The sequence below is a fragment of the Acipenser ruthenus genome, chromosome 19 (genome assembly GCF_902713425.1).
Source record: "Acipenser ruthenus chromosome 19, fAciRut3.2 maternal haplotype, whole genome shotgun sequence".
NCBI lineage: Eukaryota > Metazoa > Chordata > Actinopteri > Acipenseriformes > Acipenseridae > Acipenser > Acipenser ruthenus.
The window spans coordinates 2,882,341-2,908,139 of record NC_081207.1 but is presented as its reverse complement, the minus strand read 5'-3'; the positions used below and the strand labels follow the sequence as shown (position 1 = coordinate 2,908,139).

At 39.1% G+C, this 25,799-nt stretch overlaps 1 protein-coding gene across 1 annotated transcript in view; it reads right to left on the bottom strand.

Annotated features, from left to right (window-relative positions):
• Nucleotides 1-25,799, bottom strand: part of LOC117424060 (protoheme IX farnesyltransferase, mitochondrial) — a 45,092-nt gene that overhangs the window by 14,202 nt on the left and 5,091 nt on the right. Inside the window, exon 4 of the mRNA XM_034040087.3 lies at nt 25,222-25,346. Coding sequence (XP_033895978.3) covers nt 25,222-25,346 — 125 coding nt within the window. The remainder of the gene's footprint in view (nt 1-25,221; nt 25,347-25,799) is intronic.

The window sequence follows — 25,799 nt, the reverse complement described above, 5'->3', positions numbered from 1 at the left end:
ATGATTTACACAGGTTAAAAAAAAAAAAGACACAGCGCCCAGTTTACACACAGCTGCAACACGTTACTAACAGACAAAGGCACATCCATACATCTTCTCACCACACGGTGAAACATTTCACAGGTAAAATAAAACCGAAACCCTCCAGAAGCTGAGGACAGCTCATTATTCTTAATTTCCATGCGAAAACCGTTAAATTAAAGTACCTGCATGCCTTACTTCAAAGAGGAATAAGACCTGGAGTCATTTTTAAAAGTAGCACCTTTGCAGGCATCCTGGGAAGCTGAGAGGCCCTCCGAGTCAAACTTCTCGCAGCGTTTCCAATTAAACTCACATCACTGATAAGTGCCTTGTCAGAGAACAGTCTTTACCTGATTAATGGCCTTAACACTAGATGAACCAGGACTGTATACTCTGCTACAATGATCTTTACATGCTGATTTTCATTAGGGCTTACTTGCTGTTTATAACATGTTTGATAGCAACACAAGTACAGGAACTATGGAATCTAATTGATTCCAATTTAGAATTAAGGATTGAACCTCAGTCCTTGTTGTTGTAATCTGTCTGAACACAGTCGCCCGCCCCCTAGTGACTTCCAGTAGTACTGCCATACTAGAGTTTGGACCTACCTGCCATCACTTTGGAGCTTACACAGATTATGAAAAACAGGGAAAAAACAAAAACATAATTTAAAAGTATTAAATACATAAATACAAATGTAGCGTTCAAGCATCCACCTGAAAGATGATGGATTTCAGTATTATCCTGTTACATTTCCCTCCCGGTGTCAAACCCATTTCAATAGCTTGCAAGGAATTGAAAAGTGACCCTTTAACACTGACTCCAAGTCACTGGCCTGTTTTCAACGGTCCTCAATACACAGACAAATTACACACAAATTATCATAAAGCAATTGTTATTTAATGCAACTGCACACCTTGTGAATACTATATATACACATTTTTCCTTATGCATGTTTAATTTACTATTGGTCAGGGTTTATTTTGTTAACAACGATTAATTATATTTTTCTGGCAGAATATTAACTGGCTCAATTGATCGGTTTGATGCCATTAACAACCACCCCCCTTTATATTCCCCCTCTCGTACAGTACCAGGTGAAGAACACTGTAACACAAACTGTGGTTAACACACACAAAGACAGAGATGTTTAGGTGCGGATCACCATCAATCCTTAGCGGCCTGTCTGAGGGTGTTTGCCAGGCAAGTCCCAGTTAGTTCCTCCTGAGCCGCTGAGATAAAGTTAAGAGATATAATGGGGGGGTGCCATCAATCTCGCTGCAGGTTACAGGGGAGAGAAAAAAAAAGTGACACTATCTAACTGGATTCCACGTTCCATTACTCCTAACTCAGAAACAAGGCGATAGCCATCATCAGTCATTATAAGTTTGTGTTCACTCACACGGTTATCTGCCTGTGACCAAATGAGCTAATTTCTAAGACAGGGGCATTCATCAAGTGCTCCTGGCTTGGCTTGGCGGTGCTGAGCTCAGCTCTGGTATGGCTTTTGAACCGCAAATGCTACATTTCCATTAGGCACATGTCTTTCAGTACGTGATTTACTCAGGAAAAAATGACACCTCTTCCAGTGCTGCTATTTCAATGCATGAATTATTTCAGGCTTTACAAATCACCTGGCAGTGGTTAATATATACAGCTAATCCAGCCTTTAGTTTTTTACCTTTTATTTATTTTAAAAACCCACCAAGACAGTCTGAACCAGGATTTATTGTTCAGTAAGATTTCTTACTGATTAAACTACGTCAACAGCCACTTTTTTTTTTTTTTTTTCAGTCATCAGTCTAAAGCAGTGTGGAGTAGAGGTTAGGGCTCTGGACTCTTGACCGGAGGGTCATGGGTTCAATCCCAGGTGGGGGGACACTGCTGCTGTACCCTTGAGCAAGGTACTTTACCTAGATTGCTCCAGTAAAAACCCAACTGTATAAATGGGTAATTGTATGTAAAAATAATGTGATATCTTGTAACAATTGTAAGTCGCCCTGGATAAGGGCGTTTGCTAATAAATAATAGTTTGCTTTTAAGTGATCCATTTTAAAGATTAATCTACCCTCAGCACTGGTGCACAATATGCCCATTGTCAGTCTGAAACACCCTTGATTTTTCTCCACCGGTGGTTTTAAATGACCTGTGTCAATTCTACAGCCAATGGCTTTTCTTCAATGCTCCCATCTTTATCAGCCCAGTCAGGGATGCGACTAACATGTCAGGACATGGGCCAACAGTGCTCCCAGCACAGCAGGTCTGTTAAAGAGCTTGTGTACAGCAGCGTTTTGTTCAACCGGAGCATATTTACATTCTGTAATCAGACCTGCTTTTACATGGGCCCCGTTGGCTCCTTCTATTACAAATAGATGCTACAATGTTTGATAATCAGCACAAGATAAGGCAAATTTGGCTTTACAGGCTGTTTTTCTTGCACTTATTACTGCATATTGAGAGCAAGGCAAGCGTTTTGTTGCCTTTTTTGCAGATCTAAGTTACAGTTTGAGCCATTCCAGGTTTTACTGTGACTAATTGGGACCGCCATCAAGCTCACAGCAAAACCTGGAATCCCCGTCTGGAATCCCTATCTAAAATCTTGCCATCATTTGAATGTAGATTTATAATATAAATGAAACTGATATGGCTGACATGATGCTGGTACTATATTATTAGGTGTCATTAGTGCTACTGGTTTATTTATGTATTTATGTTCATGGTTGGCAGACAGGCTTTCAGGAATCTGAACAGCTCCAGCTACTGTATTCTATCCTCTTACTTGTTTCTGGTCTCACTCCTATTGTTTCTGTGCATGCTTGTGTAAGCAATGATGGGAAAGAGGATAAAGCAGTTTGGTAATTCTTCAAAATCTCTTATGAAAAAAGATAGATCAGATGAAGCAGATGCTACAAAGAATCTCTGGATGTTTAAATAAGATGCAAACAGTACCAGTATGTACCCTCACAGATTCACAGAGGAACAGGTTCAAACAGATGCAGAGATAGAGCTGGACTTCCTCCAATCCTCTTAAACCCCAAGGGCACCAGGGCCATTCCTCCTTTCCTGAAATGTCAGATCTCGATGCCAGATTAGATTGCAAACAGCTATTCAGAAAGCTAAAGTGAGTTGTCAGCGGCTTGTCTTTTTTTACACAAGGAATAAATGTTCTGAGACACACGGCAAAGAAAGTCCAGGCAGAGCAGGTATGGTAGAAACGCACAGGGAGATAACCGTCTGTCACAGGAAAGAACCATTTACTGCCCTTGACAGATCTACACTGACAGCCTGTAAAATGCCTCTGATGCTGTACTGTCCAGCTAAAGCAGAGGACTGCCTTTAAATCTACACAATCATGCGGTACCATGTGTTGCACAAGAGCTCCAAGCTATAAAACGTCACATCTGACCAGGCAGCTACCCAGTGTAGTTCTGTCCTTTGCAGTGCTTTTCAGAAGTGGCCATTTGAGATTGGATTAAAACAATGTGCACAATCATTTTAACCATATGTAACACGCTGCCAAAATAAAGTGTATTTCGGTGGACTATAATTAGTGGTTTCATTTTTGGTTTGTTAAAAAAATGTAAAAAAAAAAAAACACACACTTTGAAGGATTTGTAACCATGGGTTAAGCCATGCTTTTACAATATGCTTGTTGTGACAAACTTGAACCAAGAGACCCTGAAGCCCATTACAGCCACACAACAGCTCTGTTTATCCAGTCTGCAGCTGTCAAGATTCTCAGCTGAACACATGTGCCGAAGTCTCAGAACTGGATAGCTGCTTCACTAACAACGCCTATTGGTTTCTGATGATGGATTAAATGCTTCCTCAAAGCCGTACCGCACAGTTGTTAATGAACATTTATGGAATATGGAAATACGCCTTTGGAAAAGTTCAAACCGTCAAATGTTTGTTGACAAAACAAAGCAGAGCCACGCATGTAGTGTGAAGTTTTACAGTACTAGCAAGTAAAGCTTTTGAATGAGGTCCCAACTTCCGAGTTCTGCATATGACATTCCTTAGCTTTGCATAGGACATGCCTTAGACTCGCATTTGTACATTTAAAAAAAAGTTTATTTAGTACTAGAAATCTTATGAATGTTGAAAGCTGCACAAGAAGTAATTAAGAGACCAGTATGTGCAGTGCTGAATTCTCCCTCAGTCCCATTGCGCAATGCCCTCGTGCCTATCTCATTAGTGCTGTTGACCACACAGTGTTATTTCTGCAGTCTAAAACAGGTTGGCTAGTTTATAACCGCATTTCCATTGAGGTTGCATAACGGGCCATTCTCTTACCAAACGCACAAAGTGGGGTGGTGGGAGAGTTAGCTTGCAGATGTCAGTGAAGGGAACAGGGAAAGCGATGCTGATTTAGGACCCTGCGTGTGTCTGGGTTCAGCAGTCAGGAACCTAGAGGGAAGAGCGGTTAATGTCAGATTACTTATCATGAGCTAGCTATATTTATTAAGATGTAATGAGGTCTGTGTATAGATTAAGTGATGAACAGATCTGGGACAAACTCCAAGACACTAGCTCAGTGAAAACAGCATAATGAATTTCAGCTTTCTCTGCTCTATTGCATTTAGAGTGAAAGGCCAACTTGTGAACACAGTTACACCCATAATATAAATGTGTTACAACAGTGAGCAGTAATCGCTGAATTGATAACATTTTTTAATACAATTACTGCTTTAAATTTCTCTTTCCTTTGGTTATATTCCACATATTTTTCTCTTGCTAAGTTCAATTTTCTTTTAAAACTATCTACAACAAATTCGCCGTTTTTATAAAAAAAAAATTGGCAAATCCCACAGAAACCACTGAAAAATACAATATTCATTTTTTTTATATAAAATCATAATTTGTTCCAGTAATTCCACTGCTCATGTAAAAAAAAAAAAAAAACACAGTACAGTACTGAAGTGCCTGCTATATGTTAAGCCCCTGAAAATTCCCCCCCCCCCCCCAAAAAAAAAAAAAAATCTGAAAACTATGTACAGTACGTCTATACATCTGGGCAAGGAAAAAAGAAGCAATCATCACACCATTCATCCTGAAACGGAGACGGTGAAAAATATTTGGCTGAGAAATGAAAGAAATGCAACTAATCTCAACAAGATTGTTCACTGTGTCCTGAAATGGGGTTTTCCAAGTCTTCACAGAGAATTACTGAGCACACATAAAGAGAGGCAGTGATACAATATGCACTTTTGAAATCCTTCAGGCAGAGTGCCAGCAGACCGTACAGTACCCACACACTGGGGCACCTGCTGAAGTAAAAAACATTGAGCTCCGAAGCACATGTGGGGCGTCTTGTAAATGTTCCCTTGTTGTTTTTCTTGTTTTAAAACTACATTTTTATATAATCCTTGGTGAGTAAAACTGAAGTCCCTTATAGCTGTTGTATTTTAAAATGCAGGCAGGCATAACAACAGTGAAGACAAGAATGAATGTCCAGAGAAAAACAATGTTATTTGTGCAATACAGCCGTATCTAGCTCACAATAAAACGGTCTTCATTTGGAATGAAGAACACTGCCGACAAACTCCTAATAGAAAGGGGATGATCTTTCCAGCTGAACGATTCATTTTCCTCTTTTAGTCATGCTTATGCCAAACCAAGAATGCAACCCCATTTTCTGTTCTTATCTTTGCCAAGAACAGAAAACAGCACTGTACCCAACTACAATTAATAACCAAACGATCTGAAAAAGGGTCTAAAAACCCTACTCTTTGTAAAGAGAGCCCCCAGTGGCTCCTATACCAGGATGTTACTCCACATCAAACAGCTGTGACTTCCAAGCTGTTGACTGTCTGTTGCAGCATATTGTAGGAAATGGATTGCCTATTTAATTAGCATGATGTGAGTATTGCAGGAAAGTACTCTTAAACAATATATGGCAAACTTCCACGTCCTGCGATAAGAGACCTACATTGACAAGTTTACATTATGGAGAATTGTTTCTAAAAGTACTGTACATGTTAAAAATGTATGAAACACATTTGTGGTTTTGTGACATGTTTTAACTGGAATATAAAACTGCCAGTCATACAGTTTCTCTACTTCTTTTCTTAAACAGCGTGCAGGTTTAAAACAAGAAGCAGGGAGTAATCTGTCATCTTAAAGACTGAGCACGTAATTAAGGAATATCTACGGCTTTAACAACACCCAATATTTCAAAGCAGCTGTATAACAATATCCCACAGACTGAAATAACAGAGATAACAGCTGGAGCGTTGTCTCCCTGTTCTCTCTCTCTCTCTCTCTCTCTCTCTCTCTCTCTCTCTCTCTCTCTCTCTCTCTCTCTCTCTCTCTCTCTCTCTCTCTCTCTCTCTCTCTCTCTCTCTCTCTCTCTCTCTCTCTCTCTCTCTCTCTCTCTCTCTCTCGACGAACACCTCTTGATTCTTACCCCCTTCACTTTCTCAAGGATTGCTGCATTATACATTTACAATAGTATTTATTTAACAATCAAACATCATCTATCTGTATATAGCAATTTAATAATTCATATTTTCAAAGTTATAAGTTATTATAATTCTAATACTTTAGGATTGTTTTTTTATGCAATATTTTTTATCAGGTCATCATTAAAACACAATTGTTAAAAAAAAGAAAATCAAAATGTGTGCACTGGCCAGTTCTGATTCCTATATCATAATCTGCCTGTTTATGAACTATACCCTATTCACTTGTGCCTACCAGGTACCTAATCCTCCCCCCAGGACATGCTGTGAATACAAACCAGGACCCTCAGCTTCACTGGAACGGACTGACAACCTCGACTCACCTTCTCAGCAGTCTTACTTTTTTTTTTTCATCCATTGTTATTCAGACTTCTCATTGTTGCTTTCTGCCTACAGTACTGTCTGAGATGTCTCATGTTATAATGTGCTTGTTACCTCAGTGTGTACAACATGTTAAATTTATCTTAATTCTTACTGCCCTAATGACCATGAGAAATTCAATAGCGTTTAACTGTGTTGTGTCAAATGAACGCTGGTGTGCATGCTTTAACTACTTCCCAGCAGACTAGATACGTGATGCAAGATTATAGCTTTTAATAGAAAGGGACAAGACATGCCTGCAGTAAATAATTTCTTAATCATCACAAGCAAGTAAACAGCTTTTATTTACCAAGTCCCTGAGTTTTAGACACAGCTTCCTGTTCACATGAGGAGACTATTCCTTAAAGAGCTTTAAAAAAATGCATCGTATAAACACTGCAAATGGTAAAACTGAAGATAACAGAGGATGTTTTCGTATATCAAATATAGCGTGGGACTGCAGAAAAGCGTGGCACCTCCTTGAAAACAATTAATCTTTCAAGTGGGTTTAGGTCAAATGCAACGACAAACACATCGAGAAAGACTTCTAGTCAAAACGTCTGTCAATCAGTTTTACGTCAAATGTGAGCGTCGAGCGGATTTTAATGCATTTTTAACAGGTGAATATTCTTTCAAAATTCATATAAAAGATTGGGTATTGCATCACAAGTGTCAGTCCTCACGCGAAACATTCTTTAAACAAATAAAGATGAGAATCCATGAGATCACTTTATTACGTTTGGGACTTAGCGCACCGTCTAATTGCCTCTCCATTCAAAGGCCTTCTAAATCAGCCTGTGACCAGAGTAAATATTTATAAAATCTCACTGTATGGCTAACGTCCAACTGCATTAATCACGTGTCTGTTTAGGAAAAACTGTGCTGAATTATCCATTAGTACAATGGGACCACAGTGGCAACATTATATATTTATCCATACAAATGGCATCACAATGGAATGAACAAACACATTCCTGGAACAATATCAGTGGCCATTATGTTTACATTGCTGGAAATGTTGTGGCATGCTAATGGTCATCCTCTGCTAGGATTTCTCAGTGGTATTTTCCTGTTAAGCCACTGTACTTTTCTGCTAGGCAATGAGTCTACAACATAGGCCAGCGACTTATATGGAAAGAGTTAAAAGAAAAGAATGCCTTCACCTTTAGACTGAAGGGAAAATGATTCCATGTCCATGGGTTGCGTATGAACATTTAGGATTAATTCAGACTGTGATTGCAGTCTGTAATTTATACTTGGCTTAGTTACTAACAAACTCCAACTGAATTGTACTGTAGCAGACATCTTTCAATAGCCTTTAACACAAAGCAGCAGCAATGATAAAGGCTGGGCCACACTAGTGATAACTATCCCAGTCTGGCATCTCATAAACAATGGTATGTGGGTGAAGTACAATCAAGCACACAAAAAATACCTCCAGTTAATGTAAAGAAGAATGTTTGGTGGCAAACAGACAGATAATCGCAGTTATTAATCTCTTTGCTAAGAAATCCTTTTTTTTTTCCTAAATTGGAATAGAGGTTTAAGCCAAAAGTCTGGCTTTCCATGTGTTACCGAACACCAGAAACCAGAATTCTTACCTGCAGACAATGTGTTCCAATAATGCAGAAATCCCAACTTACACTTCCATACTTAGATGAAGTCAATTTTTACTACCTCCATGCTATAGGTTCACTTCCTGTGTTACATTTAAAATCGGGCCCCACCTGAGCCTTACACCCAGGAAGCGAATTAGGAGAAAAAACTAAGCACTACCAACAAACACATACTGTCGCTGCATGATTGATAATGTAGGCTTCATTTTATTATTAGTGGAAATAAAGTTTAGATAAAAAAAAGATCAATAGCAAAAATTCTGAGAGTGAAGCATGTTGTACATCTTGGGTGTGATTTGGCATTAACAGAATGACTTCCAATCTGTACAGTCCATCCTTTCCAGTGCGGTCTCACTCTTTCATCTCTAATTAAAGTGAGAATGGTGTTGCAGACATTCCTGGGCATGCTGTCCATCTCACAAAAGCACAAATCCCTGCATTTAGGAGCACAGTCATTAGTCAAATCTGTACTGAATGCAAAGCAAGCCTAAACGAGTCTTGCTGGCCAGTTTGCAATTTTCCAAGAAGCTTATGAAAACGTACAACCATCTGAAAGTTGGAAATAGAACTGTCAAGAGAAACAGAAATAAATAGGTAATGGTCCTCAAAGATCACCCACAACTCTGTGTGTGTGCCGTCTACATGAGACTTTACATTGTTTAGGGGAGGATTATCTTCAAACAACATTACAACATGACATCAGTGAGAATATCCTAAATGTTTTATGACAATCCACATTTTACATGGATGATTAAAATGAGAAGTGGCTGAAACACTGCTATGCAGTGTACTGCAAGTCCTGCTGCCATCCCTGTTCTTTATTTCAGCTTTAACAATTGAGGCACCCCCACAATTTCACCACTCGTGATATATAAAGCTTGTAGGAACTTTTTACAGTTTCACTAAGGGTCTAAAAAGCCTGACAATGGCTGCTGTGGGACTAAGCTGCCTTTAAGTCCTGCTACAGCAGACTGTTCTAAATATTTACTTGATTTCACCTGCAGCGAGCCCATCACGAACTGGCAAAGCAGTGGAAATTATCCATGAAGGCGAACACGGAGCACATTTCATCAATCATTCCCTTACTGCTCGTTAAGTTAATTCAGTGCTCCCTCAGGTCCCTCGAATCTCCGGCCGACGTCACGCACAGTCTCCACAATAGCACTTTCCATTATTTTAGGCAGCCTTCCCACCCTGCCATCTTTCTCAAGGTAAATCTTGAGAAACCTGCTTAATACTCCAGTGTACAATTTGCACAACTTTTTTGTTTGTTTTTGGTGAAAGGAAAATTAATCTGTCATCCAAAAATAATAGCGAGAAACAACTCAGGAAATTAATTTATGGATTCTGAAATCCAACTAATTGCTTTCATCCAGAACAAAATGGTGCAAATTTTACCCTGGAGTAAACTGTTATAAAAAAGGATTGTGCTCAAGCCCAGCACGGTACCAAATGTTGACCTACTACAGTATGTAAGGTTAGAGTCTATTCCTTATGACAACATACGCCTCCACCTCAATTAAATGTAACATGCATTCAGCTTGCTACAAATGTTGAAATTTGCAAGACTCCATCTTCATACTGGTTTTACCCATTGCACTCAGAAAAAAAAAAGTTCTACACAGCACAGGCCTGCAAATTATTTAATGGTTCTCGTTTTAAAGAAGAATAAAAAATAAAGAAAATGAATTCCAGCAGATTTATTGATACTTCATTGCTGGTCATGTTCACTAAACTGGGTTGTGACTGTCTGAAAACAAAATCATAGATAGACAGTCCATGAGACATCTTCGAAGGACCTCCTTTCCCTGTAACTCAAAAAGGAGGAAGGTGGGTTCATTAAAAAATGTTGACGGCAATAAAAGCTCTAAAACCATTGTTTTAAATAATGCATAAGCGCCCATCTTGGGTTATTTAATTACTCAATCCATCAGAGGGGTTTCTTAAAAACCAGCAGACACAACCGTGACCTGTTCCTCAATTTCCACCAGCTTTGCATCTAATTTACAGAATGAGTGACCTTCCACTGCAGCTTGTGGCTTCAGCCTGCTGTTGATTGGTCAAACCTGAGCACCAGAACAAAGGAGATTTGGATGCCAGTCTGAGGGGCCCAAAAGCTCCCAATGCCATGCTGAGTCCTGTCCTTGCCCTCCCAATTTAATGAAGCATGCAGACATTGCCCTTGACCCCTATAAAGAGAACGTTTTAATTATGCAATAATCATGCGTGCCAAGACTGGGTTTAATGCAACTGGCTTAGCACCAATATCTGTCTTTTATTTTATTAATCTTTTATTTAGGTTTTTATATATAAATATAGGATTTTTAGTAATAAGCTCTAATATTTATAAACAAAAAGTATGCCGTTGGGATTTATTATTATTATTTTATTTTACTTTTTACTACACAATTTAAAGAAAAAAATATGGTTTACATAGCTTGACAATTGGCAGGATTTGTAAAAGACAAAAAAAAAAGTTACAGCAACAGTAAAATAAAATTTTTAAAAAAAAAAACTGCAGGGATGCCACGATTTGAATACCACACAGTGTAAAAAAATAAAAAGAAATCATTACATAAACAAAGCGATCTGAACTTTTGACTTACGAATGCTAATGTGCCATAATGGGCTGTTAGTAATGCTATCACCCCCAGCCAATCTGATTCATGTCACCATATTATTTACAGTCTTAAGTTTCACATTTTGAAGAATGGCAGCAAATCTCTGAGCTCGCTCAGATTAAAAAAAGCAATGATCAGGCACCACTAAACCAGGTCCATGACACAGCCAGAGCGCTTGAACCTGCATGATCACAGTCACTGTACCTAAGGGTGCTGGTGGAAGGCTAGTTTTGAATCTCCCATTTGCCTCATCTGTCCAGCACAGTGTGTGTGGAAGCACTGTGCCGACAGAGGTGACTTCATTCAGATGAGATAAAAATCCAGACCTGGGGCCGATTTCCAAATCGTTGGAGGAGCCTACAGAATTAGCATGGCTTACATTGTATAGCAACATGGGTACAGGGGATCCAGGGGTTCAAATACCAGCTCAGGCACTAGTACACCAGGGGGAGTCAGACACGTTGTAATGATAAAGCATTAACAAGCTCGTAAGCCCACCCGGACATGCTTAATGAAAGTGCCTTTGCACCCACTGCAGGTGATTACAATTCAGGCAAGGAGGAAATTACATCTGAATCAATTAAAAACTTATTATTAGAGTTTTCAAATGCATTTGTCTCTAGACAATATCCATGTTTTCTTTGGAGACATTGGTAATCTTGATTAAAATTGGACTTGTTTCTTTTTCACTTTATTCATAGGCAAGATGAATAACACAATATAGTTAAAACATTAAGTAATGCAACACTGAATTATGTATCATTCGTGTGGGCATATGTGAGTGTGTTTCAGTTTATTTTCAGGTATGCAAAAAAGTAATTTTTTCTCTCACCTTTCTGTTCGTGGAAAATTAGTTTTCTGTTTTCATATAATTAACCAGACTTTCTGATGAAAAATGTCACAGGTGCTGCAAGTTTTAATTAACAAATTAATTCTACATCCAGCATTACCATTTGTGCCTAACTGGATGAACAGTGTCGCGTATCCTCCTAATGACAGTAATTTGAAGTTGCCTACAAAGTCATTTTAAAAGCATTTACGTTTTCCCCTGGATTGCTGAAGCCTGTAATTATATCTGTTCCCGTGGCTGTTTGTCAAACCTGTGCGTTTACAAGCAATATTCTAAAGTTGTTATTTAATTTTATGTCTTTGAAGAAATTTGTAAGCAGCGGGGCAGGAACTGTTAATGCACACTAGTTCAAAAAAACAACATATGAATCCAAATTAACATGTATTTATACTAAAGTAATACAAAAATGACTACAAAAGATTTAGAAGTGAGTAGTTTTTCGAGATTTACGATTATACTGTAAATCACTTTCACGAATCAGCCTCCAAATGTAGTCTCCCATCATGTTCTCGTTATACTGTCCTTGGTAGCGGCGTTCAAAGTCCAGTATATCCTGGTGGAAGCGCTCGCCTTGCTCCTCCGAGTACGCTCCCATGTTCTCCTTGAATTTATCAAGATGAGCATCAAGGATATGGACTTTGAGGGACATCCTACAGCCCATTGTGCCGTAGTTCTTCAACAGAGTCTCAACCAGCTCCACATAGTTTTCAGCCTTGTGATTGCCCAGGAAGCCCCGAACCACTGCGACAAAGCTGTTCCAAGCCACTTTCTCCTTACTAGTGAGCTTCTTGGGGAATTCATTGCACTCCAGGATCTTCTTTATCTGTGGTCCGACGAAGACACTGGCTTTGACCTTTGCCTCAGACAGCTTAGGGAAGACGTCTTGAAGGTACTTGAAGGCTGCCGACTCCTTATCTAGAGCTCTGACAAATTGTTTCATAAGGCCCAATTTGATGTGCAGTGGTGGCAGCAGCACCTTCCGGGGGTCCACCAGTGGCTCCCACTTGACGTTGTTCCTCCCCACAGAGAACTCGGTCCGCTGTGGCCAGTCCCGCCTGTGGTAGTGCGCCTTGGTGTCCCTGCTGTCCCAAAGGCAAAGATAGCATGGAAACTTGGTAAAACCGCCTTGGAGACCCATCAGGAATGCCACCATTTTGAAGTCTCCTATGACCTTGATGCCATCTCAGAAAAATGCAGATATGCATCCACTTAGGCAGCTGGAACTAAACTGAACTGGTGGGCTTAAGGCCCCTGTATTTATACTACTATTTATATTACTGGAAAGTTCTAGAAAGTTCTAGAAGTTACTCCAAGTTTACTCAGCACTGAATCTATCTGGAATGTTCTGGAAAATAGGTACATTTCAAAATATCACTGTCCTGGTCACAAAAGCAAAGTTTGTGGGGAATAATAGCCATTTTCTATACTTTTGAGGCATAAGCAATTAGGAAATAACACTTACTACCCAGGAACAAAAAAAAAAAAAATAATTGTTACACAGTGTAATCATGGGTGTCTGAATCCACCCATATCACCTTAAACTACATGTTAGACCTCAGTGTATAGTTTTCTTCCAGCATCTTTCAGTGTCTAAGTTTTTATTTACATCTTAATATTCTTAGCAGTAATCTCGATGAGTTGTCAGATGACTGTGCCCAGGACACAACTTCCAGCAAACAGGTCGTTTTCCTCATCTGTGAAATCTCCTTCCACATCACTTAAATTAAGTCAATTAAGTGCCAGATCAAGACAGCAGAAAATCATTTTCGGCAATTCAAAAAATCATTTTTGGCTGCCTTATAAACTTGCTGACTCCAAAGACCCACAAAACGTTTGTAACGAAAGACGTTGTACAAGCTTTATTGTATCCACAGGACTTTGCAATTTTGCAAGTTTTTCAATGAGCCAAGTCTGAATGTTTTACTCTGTTTCACTTTTCCCCATTTCCGAAACTCTTCACACCTTTTCATTAATGTGATAACACGTTAGAACAATGCCGGCATTTGCATAAGACATACAAAATAGTTTAATAGGAAAAACATCTCAATAGCTTGTACCTTCTGGTAAAGATTACTTTAAATAATGCACAGCTAATAACAACAGCTGTTGGAAAAAATGTGCAGGCAGCTAAATTTTTAGGCTGTAGAAAGAAGGCTGAAGCACGCACACACATGCACGCACGCACGCACGCGCACGCACACACACACACACACACCCATCAGGGCACAGAATAGCCACAGTGCATGCAGAACATGCATGCCAGCACACATTCCTTTATGCAAATGGTAATCGACGGATTGAATTTAAGGCTGGTGCAACTCAGGACAGGGATGAAATGCAGATTATCAAAAGTTGCAACTGTTGTATTTTAGAACCTCCAGCCATTCTTTATTAAATGGGCTTCTCTTTAAGGGGATTCCATGCTGATATTGCAATGAAGAAACATTTCAGTGGGCTATAGATGAGGTCTGGTTTCCCTTGATTGCCATAGGCGTTGGATAATATGATATCAAGTAGTGATCAACGCTACTGATCATCCAACCCTAATGTTCCCCCCCCCCCCCCCCGAGGACGGTGACTGGCAGGCTCATCAATGCATCTTTAAACTCAAAGTATTTGGAACAACAGTGTCTTCACTTCAATTGCTACATGAAAAGCAGCCAGCTGCAATGTAATTAGCCAGGCTCTTTCATCCAAACTGCTTGTTTAAAAAAGGTTGAAACATGATCAACAGCAGACAATTCCAAACTCAAAGTGGATACAGAAACACTGTAATACACATGCCTGGGCCAATTAGACGTTTGATGTTTAGATTTAACATGCATTCTTCTGTGGCTTTCTGGTTAGCGGAATACACCGTTTTAGCAATTTAGCTTTTGAGTGCATGATTGTAAATGAACATCAGTTCTATTGCTGCCACCTTATCGGCTTAAACTTGCTTTTGGCTAAACTGCATGTAAAGCACATCTTCAGATGTGAAATAGAGCTGGAAAATGTATCTGATGTCGTCACTGACGAACAAACGAATATAGAATGCAGTCTTGTACAGCATTGTGAACATGCCACAGGTGGATTAGGCACCTTACTGTATTACACCACATTAAAACTGCACTGGTTTTGAAAACTAAATCTGTGAGGATTACACAAGCCTAAGGCAGTTTTGCCTCTTAGGCACCCACAATAATTTCCTGGAAATTTAATTTCTTTGTAAAGGTGTTTCATAAACTTAATGGCACATTTCGCACTTTGTTTATTACTTTGCTTTTGTTGAGACCTCTCCCAGGTGTTTAAAAAGCAGATTCCTTTACGATTCCCTCTCCTGTAACCACAGTTAAAATACAAAGAGACCACACAGCAGAGAGTCCCTGGATGCTGCTGAGCCATAGCAAAATATTTGCCAGCTGTGCCTTTTTACTGAATTGGGATTTTAGCAGGCTGGCAAATGGGCTAAGATGTTTTATACACTAACCCTGGGAAGAGCTTTGGCCTATTTTGAATCAAACACATTTTGGGAGAGGAATAAAGCAACTATAAAAAGGCCAAAAAACTAGGAAAAAAAGCACCACTGTTGCATTATAATTGTGAGCAGTTTCTTGTTAACTAAAATCATTTTATTCCTCAATGAAACAGGGCCATTGCTCAGGCTCCAAAAGCGAACACCTGAACTACAGGCCCTGAAGAAGCCTTGGTGTAACCAGCTCAGCTCCCTCTGCAAACACAATGTTGGGAACCTCACATAGAAGACCTTGTAATGCCCAAGCAGTTTCTTCTACAAAACACATTTTCTGCCTGGCAACACAATGTATTGAAAAATTCTGGCTTTAAAAAATAATATACAAAGCATTGTAGCATATGACAAAACAGAAACGGCCATTACAGGGTTAAAGTCATGCCACACAAACTCGCTGTTCATAAAGTTACCAACAACTAGCCGAGACTCCAGAAGGCCAAGTCTATCAGATCCAAGCCTCCCACGCACAGGTCAGTTAATATTATTTCAGATAAAGAATAGTAATTCCACAGCCTGCATACTCAAGGCTGGTTTAATGTCTCCCCTGGGTATTTGTCTTTTTCCAGTGTTTGGATTGAGATCAGTTGTTTCACCAGAGCCACATGCAATAGGTATCCTCCCAGCATGTGAAGTTCTGTTCAAATAAAACAACAGCTAGGGCCAGTGCTCAGAAAACCTATAAAAAGGGAGAACTTCCAAGATGAAAACAGATAAGTATCTGCGACATGAAATGCCACGCTGAGGTACAGTCACTTGCTCTTTGACTCTCAAAGCATTGAGAAGAGCAAGCTGATGTAATAAGTCAAGAATTTCTATACTGTTTGAAACTGTATACACTGTAGTTAGTTCCCACTAGGGGCTAGACACATGCAGACTGAACACGTTATTGTCTTTGAAGATGCTTAAAGAGGGCTGGTGTTCTGCGAGGTACTGTTACAGCTAATGGCACTTGCAGAGGTGCCTGTGTTGAGGTGAAGTTCATGAGCAATGCTATCCGAGTGCAGTCCACAATACAAAGGGATCAGCTAAGTAGCTGCAGGGACCTTCATTTTTTATAAATAAGGACTATTTTATAAATTGCATCACACACTGGAAGTTAAAATGCTGGTGGTAGAAGCCCAGGCTACATCTTCAGTTCATGTAAATATTAGAAAATACCACTTCTCACTTTATCAGGTCTACTATATTGTTTTCAAGCAAAAAAAAAATTAACACAACTCTCCTAAGACTTGCAAAACTTGTTAAATCTTTTTTTTTTTTTTTTTTAGCTAATGAGAGACTACAAGTTTTGCATCACATTTAATTTTAGGATGGAGACAGAATAAAAATAAAACAAAATATAAAAACATAATTTTAGATTTAAATGTATTCATTCTATATAGCGGGTGATGCAAAACTTTTGGCCATAGCTGTAGGCTGCTTTATAATTTAGAAATTAATGCTCATGACATTTAGAAAGTTTTGGAATCAAAATTGCACTAATAATTTTGTCCTAAATAAATACAAATTAATTGGCTGGTTTCACAATCCTTGATTAGTATGATCTAACCAGGGTCTGTGAATGCTGGTTTGGTCAGCTCTCAATACTATTTCAAAACATGGTTTCAGACAGTTGGATTGTAAGCTGAACTGCAACATTGCCAATCTAAGTAGCATTAGAGCATATAGATGAACAACCTACATATGCCTTACAAAACATAAATACTCTAACACATGGACTGCATCCTATTGGAATCCACCTATAAAGTGTTGTTTGAACCAAAATGTTTCAGAATATATATTTTTTTGGGAGGGTGGCGCTCAATAATATATATATATATATTTTTTTTTTAAAGCGTTTCCTTCTACAGTTTCACATATTCAAGTACTTCCTCACAGTAAAACGTTCCACATACTTTTCATTTACTCAGAAATCAAATCCACTGAAAATTCTTCAAACCACGTCTGTTTTTTCCCCCCGGGACTCCCAACATTAAGTACCGCTGGCAGTCACATGGGAGTAAGTGGCCAACCGGAGGACAGCAGGGCGTGATGTGCCTCATGAAAGAGCTCCAGCTGCTTGATGTTCCTGCCGGGTTATATGGGTTTGGGATCAAGTAACAGCTCGAATAGGCAATTAAAATTCTACAGCGAGCATCTCAATGTGGTTTGATATTTGATTCAATAGGATAATTACATATGCCTTGGCTCAGTATCAAGAAAAAAAACTGGTGTGCAAACAATGAAACTGGAGTCAACACACCTCTTTATTTATATGCTCGCAGTGTGGGCAACGTGCCTAAGAAATAAATATTTAACTACCACTCCTCATCTACTCTCACCTGTAACACACGACCTAGACTATATATATATGAAATACTACTAAATCTTTTAATAGCTGTGTTGCATTGGGAAAGACTGATGGTTACACTTTGGTGTACAAGACACGATTGTGAGACATATATATAGACCAAAGGGGTGCTTTACACCTCAGAAATATAGGGCCCCCCACACCATTTCAAAATACTGCAGCTTCTCTTTGATTAGCTTGCCATTTATTTAAGCTAATTTCAATGTCCAATTAATCACTAACCTAGGCCGCTAATTGCCTAAAGTTTTTTTTTTAAAACAGAATTGCTACAAATAAAAAGGTTGCGGATGTAATGACATTTTACAGCACTCAAAATACTGGGGATCCACTGGCACATATATGTGGGCAGCAGTGTGGAGTAGTGGTTAGGGCTCTGGACTCTTGACCGGAGGGTCGTGGGTTCAATCCCAGGTGGGGGACACTGCTGCTGTACCCTTGAGCAAGGTACTTTACCTAGATTGCTCCAGTAAAAACCCAACTGTATAAATGGGTAATTGTATGTAAAAAATAATGTGATATCTTGTAACAATTGTAAGTCACCCTGGATAAGAGTGTCTGCTAAGAAATAAATAACAATAATATAAAATGCACTGCTGTTTGAAGAGGTTGGTGGTATTTCAGATAACAATATATATGGGCAAAGAGGCAGACAGACAGAAACCTCATGGAAAGGATCAGACATGTTTTTGTAGGTTTTAAATCCCCTGATATACTCTCTGGGGACCTGGCACCTGTTCCCCATAAAAAAAAGGAAACTGTAAATTCCTTCTATAGGCATGGTTAGGGCTGTTGTAAAGCATATATCCCATTGCATTTCCAAAAGGTTTGAATAATCCCAATCACAGCACAATGTTTTAAAAGCACATGAAAATGTGTAGCTCCTATTTACCCAAATGTCAATTGAATTGCAAAATGTATTTTCCATTGTAACACATAACTACTGCTTATCACATACTGTATAATGTTATTATTATTATTATTTATTTCTTAGCAGACGCCCTTATCTAGGGCAACTTACAGTCGTAAACAAATACATTTCAAGAATCACAGTACAAGTAATAATACAATTGTTATAATGAGAGCACCATGCAAGGGGCGATTCTGCGCAAGTTAAATGTGCATTTAGGCTATGAATGCTTTCGATAAAGACACAGCTTTTCTTAGCTTCTCTCTGCACAGCTTAAATCTTCCTGTTCTTCAATTGCTAAAGCAATAGATTATGAGACATGCAAAAGATTTGGCTTCAGCTAGGAGATCTGCTAGAACTCCATTTAGTTTGGGAGCGGTCTTTTATTGCAGCAGGCAACCAAAAATGTACGGAAATGACTCAAGCATTTTGTGCACAAAGATAGTCTTGTTGAACTAGACAGCTACATCATTCAATAAGCGTACTTACTTCTAATTGTCAGTCAGGTGATAAGATTCAACACATCTGGCTAATGATTAGGTTTGTGCCTTCCAATGCTCACAGAACCAAAAAGAGCACTTTGCTTATTTGTTATATGAGCAGGTCTTTATATATTAATGACAGCTATATGTTTCATTTAGCCTGTCTATGATATTATTGTTGTTCAGCAGAATAAGATAGTGTTATTCTGCCAAAGTCATTGAGTCACAGAGCTTTTGTATGGATGTACCAACAATGTTGTGTTCCTGTCCTCAAGGATATTTGGAATGGTCCCAACATTGTATTTTTTCCATTGTAAATAATAAATGGTGCCACCAGCATACTGTGAGCACAGTGAGCTGGAACTAACAAGACTATTCAGTGGTGTTAGGAAGCATGCACCTCACATTCATGAAAGTGGTGCTCAGGTTTTGGGATTGCACATTTTGACAGAAAACAGACTGACTTATCTCAGAGATTATATATAATTAGGACTGTCAAGTAATCGCAGTTAACTTCTGCAATTAACTCATTCATTTCTTTGAAGATTAATTTTTTTAATGCGTGTTAGTCTTTATTATTTCTTGACGTTTCCTTCTTTTTTAAATTTATTTTTGTATTAATACACCGTGCTTTTATCAGCATCTAGTTTGTTTGTGCTCTGCGCCAATTGCTTCCTGATCCTGCCATCCCCTGTTAAGAGGGGCACGGATTGGGGAAGTGCGTGCACAAAAAAACTCCCACTTTGCAGTAAGTGTCTCTGTCACAGCTGATGTGAGGCAGTGATATGGGATGTGACAAAAGAATCATACTGAACATAGCATCGCCTGTTCAGAATATTCTTCTGTTGGTGAAATTTGACTGCTATTGCAGGTACTTTTTAAAAATACAATCATATATATTTATATATTGGTGAATAAAAACGCTTTTGGTATATTAATGCTGACAGACTATACATTATCGGGACCTGAAAACATATCAATTCATCTCAACCTGACAAATACTGTGTCGCCAAAATAAATAATATAGTCATGTATAATAATTTATACGTGCTTAAATTACATTAAAACACTGAATGCTCCTACCTACAGATTGATTACAGATTGATATTAAACATGTAGTTGTCAAAGAAAGTGTTCTATAATATGGCAGCAAAATAAATGAAACAGAGAGCAATGCCTATGATCTCTTCTTTCTAGTGACTACCATACATTTTTATAAAATAATAATAATAATAAACAATTCTACATATATATTTTAAAATAACAACAATAGCATTTATATGTAAATATACACTGCTGTGCAAAAGTCCTAGACATGTTGCATTTTTCTACTCTGATGCATTATGAGCATCAACAATTTACTCAAAGCCTCCACTAGTGTTTTCTACTATTATAACAACCTTGACTTGCATAAAGAAAAACATTGAGTGAAATAGCTTGCATCACTTGATTTTCAAGGTGTGGTATCCGAAGCATAATCAATAAGTACAGGGAAACATCATCTGTAATTGACAAACCCATGATTGGAAGACTCAAAAACGCTGAAGTATGAGCAATACTTGAAGATAATATCCTTAAGGAATAGAAAGAAGAAGTGTTGAACTGACAACAGAACTGGCAGAAGGCACAGGTGTCGTTGTCCATCCATCAACAGTCCAAAGCACCTTTGACCATTGTTCCACAGTCCAATTTCTGTGTTCTTGTTCCCCTTTCTTAAAAGAGGTAGTCTTACTGCAACACATCCTTCCAACTTAAATACTTAAACAGAAAAAAGCATGTAGTTCCACAAGTATTTAATAAAATAATTGCCAGCTATTATCTTATTGCCTAGAGTAAACCGACCGTAAATGTCCTCCTCTTTTTTTAATGTATAAAAAAGCTAATGCCATGCACTCAGTGCTACAGCAGAACAGCCTGGATTTCAGGCTTCACTTAGACACTGAGTCACTGTATGGCCTTGGACAAGGCATGTGACAGAAGAGAAGCAGCCTTGCCACACCAAACAAAATGCAGGGCTTTCAACATCATGTAATTGTGAATCATAAAAGGAAAAGCTGCTCGGCTTAATGCATTTAAAAAAAAAACGTGGATCCCCAGGGCTGTTAATCCTAGAGAAGAAAATAAACAAAAACAACACAAAAAGGATTATGCTTCTACTCCTTCATTCTGTACTGTAGTTCTTGGAAACATACCCTGCTGTATATTGTTTGTTGTTGTTGTTGTTGTTGTTTAAAAGACAAAAAAAGCAGGACCCCACAAGAAATAGAGAAGCCTCATCGCAACTGAGCTTTCAAATTTAATCCATTTATAAAAGTAAGTCTGTGGGCTTTCCTCTGGCTGACAATAGCCTTGGCTGGGTTACTTGTTCAGGATGTATTTCCATTAATGTGGTTTCCCCTGACATCAATGTTTTAATTCATTGCATAAAATAATTTCCAGGGGGTGTGCAGTCTGTGTCTTGTACATGTCTCTGAACACAGAGGCAGCCGCCACATCCTTTTTATATCCTAAATCTCCTAAACTCCAGCGTTTTGATCAGTCCACACCCAGTTTGCTCTTTATTTTCTTTTTCAACAAAACCTGGCATGAGATCTAAAGAAACAAAAAGAACAAAGTGTTCAGATAAATTACACAGGTACTGGGACTGCTATCCTTACACAGGTACAGGGATGCTATCCTTACACAGGTACAGGGACTGCTATCCTTACACAGGTACAGGGGTGCTATCCTTACACAGGTACAGGGGTGCTATCCTTACACAGGTACAGGGACTGCTATCCTTACACAGGTACAGGGATGCTATCCTTACACAGGTACAGGGACTGCTATCCTTACACAGGTACAGGGACTGCTATCCTTACACAGGTACAGGGATGCTATCCTTACACAGGTACAGGGACTGCTATCCTTATGCTCTTTAAGAAAGACAGCAGCAGCCTGATCAGATGTGCTGTATGTTACTGACCAACATTACTCAGAACAGAAAGCCTGAAGCAAACTTTTTAATTATGTGTTAGGTGACATCCATCAGCTGCTGTGTGCATTAAAAAAACAGCACAATTCTGAAATTCTTGTGTGTGTAAGTCTATATTATAAAGCACAAGAGGGAAGGAAACGCGAGGGTTTAAAATAATCCTATCAGTCATCATGAATCCACTTTCGGTGTTAAATTTCACCCAAGATTTCTCAACTAACATGCATGTTTTTCTCTACAATTTTACAGCAGTGTTGGACAGAGATACAAGCAGGTCTTACAGCAAGTCCAGGTCATACAGCCTCCCGTTATAATTAGCGTGACTTCATACTCAGAAAGGTCAGTTTCATCTTTGTTTACATAAGTAGTCCTCAAGTTACTGCGCCTTACATACCCCTGTCCAACAAACGCATAGCACAGGAGCACAAGTCCCATTATAAAGGTAATAAACAGGTGAAAATAGACTCTGTAGTGCTGGAGAAAAAAAAAACTCCAAAAAGTGCCTGAAAACAAACCAAATACTTAATACATGATTTAGACAATATTTGAAACATGAGAAACAATTCTGAACAAAAGGGAAAATGAGAAACTATACATCACAGCCAAGACCAGCTAAATACCCAAATATTTATCAATTAGTAAAGGGAATAGCCAGCGTGCCACTAAATATGTAGACAAGCCCAGGTGAGAATTGGCCTGGGCTAATATTCATCCTCTCTGAAAGTGAGAATTAGCCTGATGGGCTACATGAGCAGCAGATAATAATTTAATGAAGCCTTTTGGCTAGTCATCAGCGTCCCGTCTTTAAGAAAGTAGCCGTGTTATTTAAAGGGTTGCCAAAAACTGGCCCAATTGTGAAACTGAATCTAATCCTGTCCTGCTGAACCCAGCAGAAGAGAAACACACAGGAAAGACTGCAAGACCAACACTAACGGGAACATCCACAAGTCATCAATCAGCTCGTAGCAACTACCTCGCCTCCCCAAGTTCACATCGCCCTGCTGTTACAGTTTTTTTCCCCTTCCATTTGAAATTCCTTTGTATTTACAGTCATTCCATATTTCTAGGTAAAACTGTAAATGAACCCGCTGTCTAAAGTTTCCTGTTGAGAGATCAAAGCTTGCATCAAACACTGCTTATCGAGTCAACATTAACAATGACAGGTCTCCATTACTACTGCATTCCTCTGTATATCAAGTCCTGTAAATGACATCACCCACCCACCCTTTTACAGTAGAGCTCCTATACACAAGGCAGTTCTGGGTTCACCTTAACCTTAACCCAATGTTTCTAAGAAGCACTGTGTGCCAGCTTTTGATCAGCAAGGAGATGAAAGGCAAATCCACTTGCTTGCCCCAGGCAGTCGCCACAGTCAAAACAAGAAGAGGTAAAAAAAAATGCAGGGTGAAAGACATGCGTTGCGGATTCAATTCAGCCAAACAGAAAAGCCCGGAATGAGAATTGTGATTTCCATCGTTCTTGAACTTCCAGCACCCAGAACTGAAGACCGTGCATCTGACACTCGCTGTACTGTATACATAGGGCTTCTGATTTTCAGGTCCTGTAGTAGCGGGTCCAGGTTAGAAGCAGGTCATAAAAATCGGACCCGCGCAGGACTCTATTCAAAAGTATATTTTAAACATGTAGTTGCTGGAGTACTAACGGGTGTTCCAGAGTTACCCTATGTACAGTATAGCAAGGCTATAGTGTACATAGCCTTGCTAAAGGTACTAGAAAACATACCATAAATGCAAGTGCAAAGTAATTAAAGCAAGAGGCTCAAACTGCAGGCACACAGTTTCATGCGTCAAGGTATTAAACCCCCCCCCCCAACCAACAGTATTGTGGTGCCTAGTCAGACAGAGAACCAATTAACTCTTATTACGATTATACAGCTGTCATAAACTTCAAACACATCTAGCATCAATTACTTGCACAGATTGCTTTAATTGTGACTGTAAAATAAAATATACTGTACTGTACTGACCAACATCCAACATGTTGAATCACTACAAACCTTTAACAATATTCTCTTTCAAGCGGTAGGGTAGATTTGAACATGTTTACGGAAGTTAACTACAGGCTCTCCATTACATAGCTAACTTCCACGTCACTCAATTGCTTCAGCCAGAGCTGCTCTGCACATTATTCTGAACGATAGCTCTGAGCAACAGAACAAGCCCTGAGCAAAAGGGCTGCTGTGTAATCAGCGCCTTCTCTAAATTACAAAGCGGAGGCTTTTAATGGGGTTCAGTGCAGGGCTGAGGAACGGTCAAGACACTAAATCTAATATCGGCAAGTCACGAAGTGCATTCCTCCAAAAATAAACGTGAGGACGAAATCAAAAAGAGTTTGATTTATAGAAAATGATTTAATAATGGAAAAATAGAAGGACGGAACCACCCAAGCTAAAAATACAACTGGATTGTCCTGTGATTTCAGTAAATGCATATAGTTTATGAAAAGGTGCTATTAAAAATAATAGATGTGTAACAATATGCATGCTTAAATGTCAGGGGACACTGTAGCCTCGACTATTAGCTACACAGTGCCTGAAGACTGCAGTGGGACACATCCTGGGATCTACTCAATCGATGCTAATACCATCCTCCATAACAATTAATCACTCAATAGTGATGAATATTAGAAATACTAAAATGCCACGATAAACGTTTTGAATAGATGTCTTTCTTTCAATGTCTTCAAATGTCTTCACCTAGGTTACAGTACGTGTCTGTCTGAACTCTGCTCCCAACTGTGACCGACTTCCCCTTATAACCGACTGAACTTTCTAAACCACACCTTCCTTCCAACTTTTGATGACATCACAGGCAGTTGAACATCACAATTTCCCACTTTGAAAAATACAGTGAACCTACTTGTATCATTAAAGATCCATACTCTTAACCCTAATGACCCACTCATCCCAGCACTGGCGAGGAACAGTAAAAATCATAGACGTGCAAACTTGCTGTGTGTGAGCACGTCAGTAATGGCTGTGTATGAGCCTAGTAGATGCCAGCTTTTGCCCAGCCTGCTGGGTGAGTGTGAAATTGACTAACCTGGTTGATGGAGTTGGCAGCACAGGAAGCAAGGCCCGTTCCCAGGGAGGCAAGGAGGAAGCAGCTGGGATCAAAGGGCACCGGAGCCATAGCATAGCCAGCTGATGCAGTCATGACAACCAAGGCTAGAAAACACAATTGAGAAGCACAGAGGGTACAAATTAGGGGATATCAAATTGGCAAAGTAATAAAGGAAAACAAATGAGAGATAATACCACCTGGAGGTTACCTATTCACAAAGAAATCAAAAATATACATCTGGATTATGTTAACACATGCAATCCAACTGATGTTTGCTCCTCATCAATCAATATTGCGAGAGGCAGCAATTCATTTTAGTGTGCATGTGTGGGGTACTTGGCAGATTCTGGATCCCAATCAAATGGCTTTGTAGACATAATTTAGGATTGTAAGGTCATAAGTTAAAAAGCCAATATCGTCTCAGATGGAATTAAGTCTAAAGGGAGTGCTGTAGGATGGTAAATCCCTACACGTCAAAAATAAATAAGGCAATTACTCTGACAGTCAGATCTAGTGGTTCAAACTACATGTACAAGCTGCTTGCAAAATAATTATTT